This window comes from Colias croceus, chromosome 11 (assembly GCF_905220415.1).
Source record: "Colias croceus chromosome 11, ilColCroc2.1".
Lineage (NCBI taxonomy): Eukaryota > Metazoa > Arthropoda > Insecta > Lepidoptera > Pieridae > Colias > Colias croceus.
In genome coordinates this window covers 10,437,851-10,450,736 of record NC_059547.1, presented here as the reverse complement: position 1 = coordinate 10,450,736, position 12,886 = coordinate 10,437,851, and the positions used below count along the sequence as shown (strand labels likewise).

General features: G+C 33.8%; 1 protein-coding gene across 1 annotated transcript in view; it reads right to left on the bottom strand.

The window, feature by feature from the left end:
- LOC123695697 (dynein axonemal heavy chain 3) overlaps positions 1 to 12,886 on the bottom strand; it is a 57,430-nt gene that overhangs the window by 9,688 nt on the left and 34,856 nt on the right. The window contains exons 49-61 of the mRNA XM_045641604.1: positions 12,080 to 12,332; positions 11,673 to 11,799; positions 11,345 to 11,456; positions 10,770 to 10,883; positions 9,969 to 10,146; positions 9,383 to 9,487; positions 8,996 to 9,157; positions 7,975 to 8,161; positions 7,582 to 7,702; positions 7,036 to 7,203; positions 6,409 to 6,644; positions 5,975 to 6,158; positions 2,079 to 2,215 (exon numbers count right to left, since the gene is read on the bottom strand). Coding sequence (XP_045497560.1) covers positions 2,079 to 2,215; positions 5,975 to 6,158; positions 6,409 to 6,644; positions 7,036 to 7,203; positions 7,582 to 7,702; positions 7,975 to 8,161; positions 8,996 to 9,157; positions 9,383 to 9,487; positions 9,969 to 10,146; positions 10,770 to 10,883; positions 11,345 to 11,456; positions 11,673 to 11,799; positions 12,080 to 12,332 — 2,084 coding nt within the window. The remainder of the gene's footprint in view (positions 1 to 2,078; positions 2,216 to 5,974; positions 6,159 to 6,408; positions 6,645 to 7,035; positions 7,204 to 7,581; positions 7,703 to 7,974; positions 8,162 to 8,995; positions 9,158 to 9,382; positions 9,488 to 9,968; positions 10,147 to 10,769; positions 10,884 to 11,344; positions 11,457 to 11,672; positions 11,800 to 12,079; positions 12,333 to 12,886) is intronic.

Genomic DNA, 12,886 nt, shown 5'->3' with positions numbered 1-12,886 from the left:
GTGCAGGTGGACGTGCTTTATACGGATTTTGAGAAGGCGTTCGATAGAGTCAGTTATAATATATTAATTCGCAAGCTATACGCGGTTGGCATCAGAGGGAATCTCCTTAGGTGGTTAGAGTCGTACATTCGAAATCGTAGTCAGTCTGTTATCTTGGGAGGCTATAGATCTGACTTTGTTGATGTTACTTCCGGAGTCCCCCAAGGCTCGCACCTCGGTCCCTTATTGTACAATATTTATTTATTTGATATCGATACTTGTTTTAAAAATTCAAATTTTCTGCTTTATGCAGATGACAAGAAAATTTTTAGAAAAATCTCAACCCCTCAGGACTGCCTCTTGCTTCAGGACGATCTTAATAGGCTTACCAATTATTATAAATTAAACAAAATATCAGTTAACACAAATAAATGCCAAAAAATAACTTTTTCTCGAAATAAGGCCAATAAAATTATATGTTTTGACTATAAAATTAGCAACGAAATTATTCCATCCGTTACGTCAGTAAGGGACCTAGGTGTGATCCTCGATGACAAGCTTAGTTACCGCATGCACATTGAATTAATATCTCAAAAAGCCTATAAAAATTTAGGATTTGTTTTGAGGCAGGCGGAACCCTTTGATGATTCGGCATGTTTGAAAGTTTTGTACTACGCGTATGTACGTAGTATTCTAGAGTTCGCCAGCGTCATTTGGCGTCCAAGTTATAAATGTCATATAACTAAATTGGAAAAGCTTCAAAAATTATTTGTGAATAGAATGAAATATAAAAATAAACAATATGATTTAACCTATTCACAAGCTTGCTCTTACTATAAAATCAATACCTTGGAGGATCGTAGAGACGTAATCGACCTTATGTTATTGTATGATATTGTCAATAATAACTTTGATTTTCCTGTTGCTTTAGAATACTTACAATATCGTGTGCCATCACAACGTACTCGTCATACGCCTCTCTTTAGTGTGCCAGCAACCTCTACCAATTATCTCAAACATTCACCCTTTCTGAGAATTCCGAATAATTATAATAATAAATTCTCCTTTGCAGATCCCTTTCAATTATCTCGCTCTAAGTTTAAAAAAGTAATACTGCAGCTTATTGACCAAAAATTGTAAAGAAAATAACAAACAACACGCACACACTCACACACACACACTTTCACTCACACTTGTACTCATATATTGTTACCAATTGTTACCTTTTTATTTAGCTATAATTATAGATATAATATAGGGTTTGTAATCGTTAATATTATTATCTTTCTTTACTTTGCTCACTCACAGTATTATGATTGTTATTGGTGTACCTTTTAATTGGCGTATTGAAATGTTAATGTTATATCTAGTGTAAGATTAGCTGTAAGGTACCTGTACATAAATAAATAAATAAATAAATAAATAAACTACATAAAAGATATTTAATGGATGTTTATAGAGGTTGATTATAGTCGAGCCAATTTAATAGGCAACATTTGACGTCTATCAATTTTATCTTCGAAGAGAGGTAACCTGCTTAAAAACATCGATTAAAGTGTATTAATCGATACGAATTTGAAACATTTGTCAATCGAATTTATTAATTTATGATAATTTTTGTTCACAAGTAATCAATGCATTCGATTCTAGATGTCAGATTTCGATTTTTAGAGTAACTTCTCTAGTATTTAACAAGAAAAAAGGTTTATTGACACAAAATTGTAGCGACGTCAGTTCTTCAATTCAGAAATTGTTTATTATGTTTAGGATGGTTTATCAGTAAAATGAAATCTTAAAATTACTTGTATCGGTCATTATTATTATAAATATGTAATCGTAATTGAAAAAAATAAAGCAAATGTGCAGTTCTAACAAAACGAAATATGTATCATGTTATCCTATGTCGTCGTTACTAGGTTACGTTGTTGAATTATGTTGAACTGTCAAATGTTGCCTATTAAAATGGCTCTACTATAGTTATCTTGTTTTGTTTTGTTTACATGTTTTCTTTTACACGTTTTTTTCTATATGACACGATCTACACGTAGTGCTCTACACTTTATACTCTACAACTTGTACTCTACATAGAGCAAACCCACCCGTTGAGGTTAGAGCAGCGCACGATCTCCGACCACGCCTTGTCGGAGAGCCAGGCGGGCGCGGGGTTCTCGTGCGGGTTCTCCAGCGCAACACCACCAGTTAGCAGGAACGACACTAGATCATCATCTATTTCACCCTGAAATATTACATAAAAAAATCAGTCACGGTACAAATAGCAACTGAAAAAAAAGACTACCAACTCGTTCTATAAACAACAAGCTAATAAGTCAAACATTGTGAAACATTTTTTTTTATTCCAACGAGGGACTTTTTGTTTTCCAAAGCATTCAAGAATACAATTTTTTTCTTTCCAATTACAAATTTTTCTTCAATTTTACTTCAATTTCATTAATATATTACATATATTAACAAAAATGTTATGGAATATATTAATATAATATATTCCATAACATTTTTGTTTTAAATCAAATCTGGTAATTTTTGGTAGCTAGTAGAAATTTGTAAATGAATATTTGTTTTAAACAGACCGATGCTACTGGACCGGAAGGAAGTTAGCGCGGAAAGTTTTTTTTTTTTAATTATTAATATCTCAAAAAATTGCTCCTTAAATGCTCCATCAGAATCAGTAATTGCTCCACTTCTATAATTACTAGTTTATTTATAATTAATTTTTAAAAAAATCCAAATACTGAAAACTTGATTTCCCTATAGAATGAAAAATATTCTTTTTTCATAAAAAATTTTTTTGCAAAAAAATTGCTCCTTAAATGCTCCATCAGAATCAGTAATTGCTCCACTTCTATAATTATTAGTTTATTTATAATTAATTTTTAAAAAAATCCAAATACTGAAAACTTGATTTCCCTATAGAATGAAAAATATTCACTTTTCATAAAAAAAATTTTTCCAAAAAAATTGCTCCCGATTTGCTCTATCAATTAGAAAAAAAAATTATTTAATTTTGATAATTTTTACAATAATTAACTGAAAAACTATGTTTGCATAGTAAACTACTGCGCTGTGACGTCATCAATTATTGTCGTTGCGACGCATAAGGGCCATAATTACATGTATCAGCACTGCAGCGATATGTATAGACCTTAATGTTTATGTTTTCTTATTTATATTATTCACTAGATTTCCGCCCGCGGCTTCGCCCGCGTTTTCAAAGGAAAACCCGCATAGGTAGTTCCCGCTAACGCAAACGATAGCAACTTGACACCGAAAGATGAAACAAACGACTGAAACACAAATTAATTGATAATTACTTGAAGTTTTAATAATACGAATAAACGTACGAGTTTAGGGATGGGTAGGGAAATGTTTATAAAAATACCTATAATAAGAATGATTTAAATAGGTACATAATAATATCTGTTCCTTGAAATTTTGCTAGATGAAAACTCAATAATTAAAATATGGCGCCTAGACATTCTTAGAGTATAATTAATAGCAACTTATGGGAAGTACTAAGTATTAAATAATAATATTATTATTCCCAGCATTATTAATGTCATTTTAAGGTAATTAATCATATTAAATAGTTGCTCTTTTAAAATCATGTCAATATTACATAATCTGTAACTTATATCTAACTTCATAATATATCATTTTCATCTGCTATAATAGGCTCTCTGAACTAATATATTTTTTACATGAGTTTTACCTGAATTTAGCACTACCAAACTCTTTAATACAATGTGGAATTCTGTTGTAAAAGCGTATAGACCTAGACGTACCTAGACCCATAAATGAATTTTTAACTTTGGCTAACCGGTAAAATGGCATTTCAATTTTATTTCTGTTCCTTGTGCCATAACAGTGTTTATCTCCTACTCTCGGCGTTTTTGTGTACATGCAAAATATTATTAAATATATACTGTGATGGTACAGTAAGGATACCAGTATTCTTAAAGAGATCTCTTAGCGAGTCCCGAGCACGTAAATTATAATATATAGAGCGAATGGCTCTTTTCTGTAAGATAAATATAGTTTCTATATCTGCTGCCCTGCCCCATAGTAGAATTCCATAGGACATAATACTTTTTATACACCATTACAATTAATCTAATATTGATTGTGTTCATTGGTTACATTTTTAAAATCTTCGTGTTTTATAAATTTATAAAGAATAGAAAAAATTCGATCACGAGGCGGGACTCGAACCCGCATAATTTCGTGATCGAATGTTTATATTCTTTATATTTATAAATTTATATTTATAAAGCCAAAAATATCAAATTCAAGCTTCGTGTTTTGTGAATTATTTAATAAATCATTTACGTGATTCTTTTTTTGTTCGATGCGGGATGGTGTCGAATTGGTCCCATAAAAATTTTATTAGGATAGGCCCAGTATTTTATTTTATGAGCATTTTTGTCTGTATTTGTAAATGTTGCAAGTGCAAGTTTGAAGTCGGTTGTTTTTAACGCAGTTATGTCTTGTATGTAAAACCTTTTGTCAAAAATAAAATTCTTTATAATTAGCACATATTTTATTATTTATACTCTAGTGAAAAATTTTCAGGTGATTATATAAAAGTAGGGCTCAATTTTTTCGCGAACCCTACTTCTAAATAATTACCACTCTTCAATAATTTAAAACTCCTTGACTGAATCCCTTCACACCCTAAAATAAAAAGTGCCTATTAATTTTTCTTATAGTAAACAGAAATTCAAATTCAATTATAAAAATACTTATTACCGATTTAATACTTTGATGATAATTGATAGTAGAAATATTTATTACTAACCTTGATATTGTTGTGGACGTGATGAAATGTCTCCATATTATGTTATATGTAATATATACGATGGTATACAAAAATTATTATCATACGAACCTGCAATCCTAACTTGAAGACTCAATAAAACAAAAATTATAATTATTTCTTGTTATTCTTATCATCAGAACCCTTTAGTTTCTGTGATCTGTGATCAGAACCAAATAATTACATGATAATAATTAATAACCTTTTAAGTAATACCATCCTACTAATCTATACTTCTATACTAATATTATAAAGAGGAAAGGTTTGTATGTATGTATGTATGGTTTTCACGCATAAACTACTATACCGATTTTGATGAAATTTGGCACAGACAATCTTTAGACCCTGAGAAAGAACATAGGCTACCTTTTATTGCGAAATATGTACCACGGGCGAAGCCGAAGCGGACCGCTAGTAATATAATAAATGCGAAAGTTTGTGAGGATGTGTGTGTGTTTGTTACTCATTCACGCAAATACTACTGAACCGATTACAATGAAATTTAGCACACATATAGACCGTAACTTGGATTAACACATAGGATAGGTTTTATCCCGGTAATCCCACGGGAACGGGAACTATGCGGGTTTTCCTATGAAAACGCGGGCGAAGCCGCGGGCGGAAATCTAGTGAATAATATAAATAAGAAAACATAAACATTAAGGTCTATACATATCGCTGCAGTGCTGATACATGTAAATATGGCCCTTATGCGTCGCAACGACAATAATTGATGACGTCACAGCGCAGTAGTTTACTATGCAAACATAGTTTTTCAGTTAATTATTGTAAAAATTATCAAAATTAAATAATTTTTTTTTCTAATTGATAGAGCAAATCGGGAGCAATTTTTTTGGAAAAATTTTTTTTATGAAAAGTGAATATTTTTCATTCTATAGGGAAATCAAGTTTTCAGTATTTGGATTTTTTTTAAAATTAATTATAAATAAACTAATAATTATAGAAGTGGAGCAATTACTGATTCTGATGGAGCATTTAAGGAGCAATTTTTTGAGATATTAATAATAATAAAAAAAAAACTTTCCGCGCTAACTTCCTTCCGGTTGCTACTGGCGTAGCTATTTATATATCGTCAAGGAACTAAAAGGCCTGGACTTACATTACTACATAATATTTATGTATTCTTCACCAAAAACAACTTACCCTGGCCCTTAAGATGCCCAAAGTCAGCACCAGCGAAAATATCAACTTATCCTTTTCAAACAGACTCCTGCACACATTCTCATAGATGCTGCGTGTGAAGAACGCGTTGAGTCCTTCGAGACGCTCGTCCAGTATGTCGCTTTGTGGGGAGTTCAGTATCGCTTGGTTGTATAGGTTTATGAACCTGTACAACATAATTATAGTTTATATTCGTTAATTAATATAGCATCGGGTTCCTTCTAATTGTTTTATATGTGGGTCGCTCTGTGTGTGCTTGTTTTGTCACATTATTGTGATTTATTTGTATTCAAGGATGTTGTGTTTCTCTTTTATAAGTCAGGTAAGAGATTTGATTTTTTTAATCAGAATTAATTTATGTTAATACAATTTATAAAAAAACTTCACATTCAAACTTCTCATACAATACAACTCACCAATTGAGCGAATACTGGTACATAGGATCAATATTGGACAAATCAGATATACAGAAGAACAGCACAGAGCTATGCTTCGACACCGGCACGTAAAGAAGACGGGCTTCGTCTATCTCCTTCTCTGTGATAGCAGCAGATGCTTGTTTCGCTTCTATCTCTATGGATAGAGTTTTGGAAGAGGAGAGGATCTGATTGGCCGATTCGTCTTCTAGAATGTTGCCGGCGGATGATAACACCTAGAAGTATAATATAATTATTATTGTTATAAAGTTAATAACTAAGAAAACTGTGTCCAAATTAAAATTTAAACGATATAAATAAATTGAGTGAGATAGTTTACAAACTAGTCACAATTGCCTATTGAAAGACCATCAAAAATGTCCAAATGGCATATAAATGAAACATTCATTGCAATTGAGACTTTATTTCGTGGCAATAATGTTTAAAGTCTATTGAGACTCATTATAAAAGTCTACCTGATAAACGCGTAAGCAGGGCTTTGCATAGGACATTTTTTTAAACACGATTTTGACCAGTTGTTTATTGACATATCTACATATAAACAACTGGTCAAAATCTATATTCGACAATCAATACCCAAATACCCCTGAAGCCAACAAAGCAAACCTCCAATATCTTATCCTCAATCTCCTTCAAGGTCCTCTTATTATTAGCCCCTTCCACGATGAGCTGGTTCTTCTTCAGCTCGAGCTCGGGTCTGTCCTGCGCTACTACTATGCCAAGAAGCTGGTCTTGGAGACCTTGCGGGGTTATCATGAAGTTTAGGAGCGTCACCTGGTGAGAAAACAGAACATAAAATAGAAAAGACAAGATTTAAAAGGTCCACGGAAAACGCTAAGAGTTCGATATGGAGATCGTGGTCAAGCGGTACTTTATTCTTCATAAAAAAAAGAAAAAAGGTTTATTTTTTTTTCTGGAGAGAAAATCTTATTTAAAAGTTAGTGCTTAGGTTCCTTTAAGTTAAATAAACATGTTAAAGAGTTGTTGGCCACTTTGCGTATTTCAAAGCGAATAATAATGTTCTTGCTCAAAGAACCCTCCTGTAAACAAAGTTTGCAGATTTTTTTTTTAATTAAACAGATTTCGTTTTCAAAAATGAAATATCATTAAATATTAACATAGAAATGTTACTTTTACTTATTTTGAACGTACCTTAACAGCGATCTCGGGTAAGTAGTGAGGATTGCTCAATCTAGTAGTAATGTAGAATCGAAAACTGTGACTGTATTCCAGTATGTTGTCACCCAGTTTCAAACAGTCGATACCTCCCGACCTGTACGACAGTCCAAAAGAAAATATTTGAGATCAAAAATAAATTAATTTCAGAGGGACAATTTTTCAAAATTACTTTAAGTCAATTTGATTAATGCTGTCAATCTTCGTTGCGTATCGTCCTTACGAAAAAATGCGGGCCATCTATAGCGTGATCGTGTCAGGTAAGTGTTTAATTTTGGCGGGAGGCGGAGAGTGTCCGTTCTGTAGCGTTTAGCTACTATTATGTATTCTGTGCCCTTGATTAACTTGCTGTTTAGTTGTAAGTATTACCTGAAGATATTCCTGAGCAGCACGGGCTCGAGCACAGCGTCCAGGTGTTCCCGGATGTTCTCCAGGATGACGGGCAAGCCCAGTTGTATTGCGTTCTCGAGCACGCGCACGTAGTTCGGGTCCGTCAGCTTTATCACTTTTAATTGGTTATCGCGCTCCATGTTTTTCACCCATTTGTTCGCTTGTTCTGTGGGAGCGAAGTAAAGAGAAGTTACCAAGGCAGCAGAAGATTACGTTTACTTTTGGTACTAAAAAGTATGTATCTTGCGATTGGATCTAAGAATTACTTTCCTTATTATTATAAATTATATAGTTCAGGATACATCGCCCATTTTTGCAAGTGACTACTATCAAGCTGATTTTCCGTTTGTAACTTTATTTCGATGAGACACCGAATAATTTCGTGTACGAAACTCTCGATTGTGGAAGCTAACAGAGATAACAAGGATAAAATTTTTTGATTTGATGGTTCTCAAATATTTATTACGCAATTTGTAGGACAATATGTCTGTTGAATTATATAAACATTAATTAAGTGAAAACAAAAAAATCAGCTTGTTAGTAATCATTTATGATGACCTCGTTATCGATACACTTTGGAAAGGGGGACTCTTTGAATCAACCATAGATTTTGTAGGACAAATATTTTTTCGAATAATTTAGGTAATTATCTTGAGATTGAACAAAAAAAAATCAGTTAGTAATAAATATTTGAGAACCATCAAATCAAAAATTTTTATCCTTGTTATCTCTGTTAGCTACCACAATCGAGACTTTCGTACACGAAATTATTGGGCGTCTCATCAAAATAAAGCTACAAACGGAAAATTAGCTTGATAGTAGTCACTTGCAAAAATGGGCGATGTATCCTGAACTAATATTTATAGCGTTGTGTTGTTGTTGTATCAGAAATTTATGCTAAAATATTGTGAAATTAACTTAATCCTTTTTTTCACAGCTTTCGAAAAATAACAATTACCTATCTATCCAACCGTTCGTAATATATAAGTAGCCACATTACCCTGCGGGTCAATCATAAGCGGCCACCGTCTAGATTTCTCCACGATAATGCCATTTTCAATGGAAAAGGCGTCCACAGGCAAACCGGCAATATTCCACGCACGAATCACAACTGGTTCCCCGAGGGTGGATATTATTGTGAATGTCTCTGAGCAAGGGATATCTGCAAGAAAATGGCATAGCAAAACAGTTGACAGAAACGTTTCGATATCTGTGAGGGAATAAGTAGCAGTATCGAACTAGGAAAATGTTTTAAATTGATATTTCATGAAAAATAATAGTATACGTATTATGTGGGAAATAAAGAAACATAAATGATGCAACGGCATTCGCATTTTATATTCTTTAGTTACTATTTTAAAATATTCACGAGCTAAATGAAACTAACTTAAATCTATTGTCCGCTGATTCCACATCTGCACAATCTCCCTCCTGTAATTCACCGTGTAGGGCCCCAAATATGCAATAAATCCAGCCGACAACAGCACATCACCTGCAGTAAAACAAGAATTAATTTAGTTCATTAGAATCTTCTGACCGCCTCCTTGGTACAGTGGTTGACGCGTGAGCGTAGAGCCGAGGGGTCTTGGGTTCGATTCCCGGTGGAGACGAAGAAAAAAAAATGTCTCGGTCTGGCAGGACACAGAAGGCTGATCACCTACTTGTCCCTAAAGAAAATCGATCAGTGAAACAGATGTATGCATAATGCATCTGCCCCTTACCCCACTAGGGGACATGGGACTTCACTTATTAGAATCTTCAAAAATAATATATCTGGAACACTTACTAATATTTTTACTTCACTTACTAATATGTTTACTTCTACGTTGTATCGTACCGATTTCTTGGTATGGTGTTTATGTATCTAGTTAATTAGAAGGGTAAAGATTGATTAGGACAATTTTTTTCCCCGGTGAAAAATCTCTTTGCCATAGGAAAATCACCCTGTAGCCCTATATTAAAAAAAAACTAACCTATAATATTATCCAGCAGGTTCTGCAGCTGCAGCGCTAAATCTGTCCATCTGGCCTTCTCTCCCCCCAGACCGCCGATCAGCTGTTCAGCTCTAGACAGTTTCGTGGAACAGAGGTCTATTTCATCTTCTAGACCTTTCTTTTTGCGCGTCATTTCTGCAAACTCGTCGTTTAACGCCTGGATGGTGAAATTTTAGTTTAATTCTTTTATAAATAGAGCCCATTTTGTAAATTGCGTTATGCTTTGAGTCAAATTATTGATGTGTAGTCCGTAGAAGGCAAATAAGAAAAAGTAATAACTGATAGAAATAATAGGTACATCATTAAATGACCTACAGTCTACCAAGACCTAACAAAAATATGCCTAGAAATAACCTCCGATTTCAAATGTCTGGACCAGAATAGTAGATACATACAACAGGAAGATATTGCAATACATCCGGAAATTAAGTAACAATTTTAACAATTATTAGCAGAATGAACAGATAAAAAAAGACGGGTTGCACTCCGGGAGTGCCGGCGGAAGTGAAAACTTGATTATTAACGTTCAGCATGTTTCATATTTTGGAATGGTATCCGTCTCACGCATATCAGGGCTAAAAAAAATCCGTCTTACGCTTTTTCGATCAGGCCATGTGTCCTGACGCGAGTTTAAGATTTTATACCCAACGCCGCTAAAGAAGTTTTCACTTCAAAGTTTCTGGACAATCTGTCTGATCTTACTAATAAAGGATAAAATTGAACAAAATACTAAAAGACACTAGTAAACTAACAATACGACTATGGTATACGTATACAGACCTGCAACTTATCGAGCACGCCCTGCAGCTGTGCTCTCTTCTCGTTAAGAGTATTCATCTGCATCTGCAGCTCTGATTCAGCTTCAGCTAGCGCCGCTTTCTTTGGTGCTACTACCTGTAAAGTACATACGTATGTGAAGATTAGTGAATTTTCAAAATTGATAAAGATATGATGGTCTGTTTGATTGTAATAGATCGACTAGAAATAAGAAGGAGGAGAAGATAGGAGGCTTTTTTCTTTTCAAATTTACGTGTTTATATTATACGTATTATAAATAAATTTATTTAATTTTCAGCTTTTTTCAAATTTACACTGAAAAAAGAGGATAATATTGTAACGACAAAAAATTTTGGAAAAAAATAAATTTTATAAAACAAGGTGTCCTTAAATTTTGAATTTCATCAAATATTACATAAATATGTACCAGTGTATTTCAGACTTATTTTTTTAAAGTAGCACTTGTGTAGTGTATTTTTTTATTACCAGTGAATTTGAAAAATAGCAGACAAACAAAAAATGATAAAAGTTTCACTTTAAAAATATACCCTAATGCATAACAATAAAGTGTATATCACCTTAATGACTCGATCGTACACGTCCATAGCTCGCACCCACTTGCAGAGCCCCTCGCACGCGGACGACACTTTCGCGATCACTGCTGGGTCAAATTCACGGTCCGGGATGTATCTGGCATGCGAAATTTTTCATAAATACACATGACATTACTGATGTTTAGTTTCTTTATTATAAATTGTGATAAACTACGTAAATGCAGAAAAATGATATCGTTAGTTTATTTAGCCAGTTTGACATACAGAATGCAAAATTACATTTACACATAACCAAAGATTAACAAAAAGTAAAAATTAAACCATGAGATTACAAAGAGTTAACAATACTGACTTGTCCCTTATTTTCTTCATAATCGCAGGTGGAATGTTGTCTTTATCATAGTTTTTCAAGCTCTCTAGGAATTTCATGTCTCCCAACATCTTTTGCGATGGTCCCCAGAAATCTTCAAACGGTTTACCTAGAACGCAAGATATTTTCAAGAATTGTATCTTAAACTTTAATATAAATTTTAATCAAATAGCAAAATCACTTTAGCTTTAGCAAATTAAAATGGTAATATGAACCGTTTTTATAAACCAATTAAAAGTTCTATCAGAACATTAATTCATTTGCCAGTGATGTAAAATAAACAACGCTAAAAATTGTCCGAAGCAAATCTCTGCCTACGCGTATTTTATAAATATTTTAGGACATTTTTATTTTTATACGATTTGAGTGTTTTGCTCAATACAACCCACCATTAGGATCCATCTTCCTATCCCCCTTAATGCCCTTCATCACGCACACCGCTTCCATCACCAGCTTCACCCCAGCTGGGGGGTTCTTCATCGACTTCACCAGTGTGATATCTGCTGGTTTGAGAGTATTCAGCGCATCTAACGCCGCTTGCAGCGCTGGCACCGCTTCAGCGAGGTCCGACTCACAGTCGTCCTTGATCGCTTGAGCCGCTGCAGCCGCTTCGTTGGCTAGCGCTTCGTCCGCACCTACTATCTGGTGTTGGGAATTGGGTAAGCATACAGCTATAGGGTTGCGAATTTGGTAAGCTATAGAGATGTGATCAGATAATGTGACCATTAGAAATTAGATAAAATAAGTATTAGAAATTATAAAAGGAAAAGTGTATTCTCAAAGTTGCAATCAAATTTTGATCTAAAAGAAGCTCTTCAGGAAATAAGAATACAACATGTATGTCCCTTCCGCTCCGGACCTTCGAAGTGATCGGACGTGTCTCGTGTTAAATTTAATCCGTATTTAAAATTCAATAACTCGCTGCGATAAAGTAGTACCACGCAGTACCAGGCGCGTATAAATCATAGGCAGTGCAGTAGTGAGCGCGATAAAGACGGAGTGATTGGAACAGATATATTTGTGTCACATCCTAGCGTGTCTTACCGCATTTCTTGGTAACATCGTATTTTTACTACCACGAAAACTGTGAACATCACAAAAAAAAAAAAAAAAAAAATGTCAAATTTATTAAGAACTCCTCCGGGTGTCCAACAAGTATCTTCAGAAAACGACATTGTCAACTTGGATCCTGATAA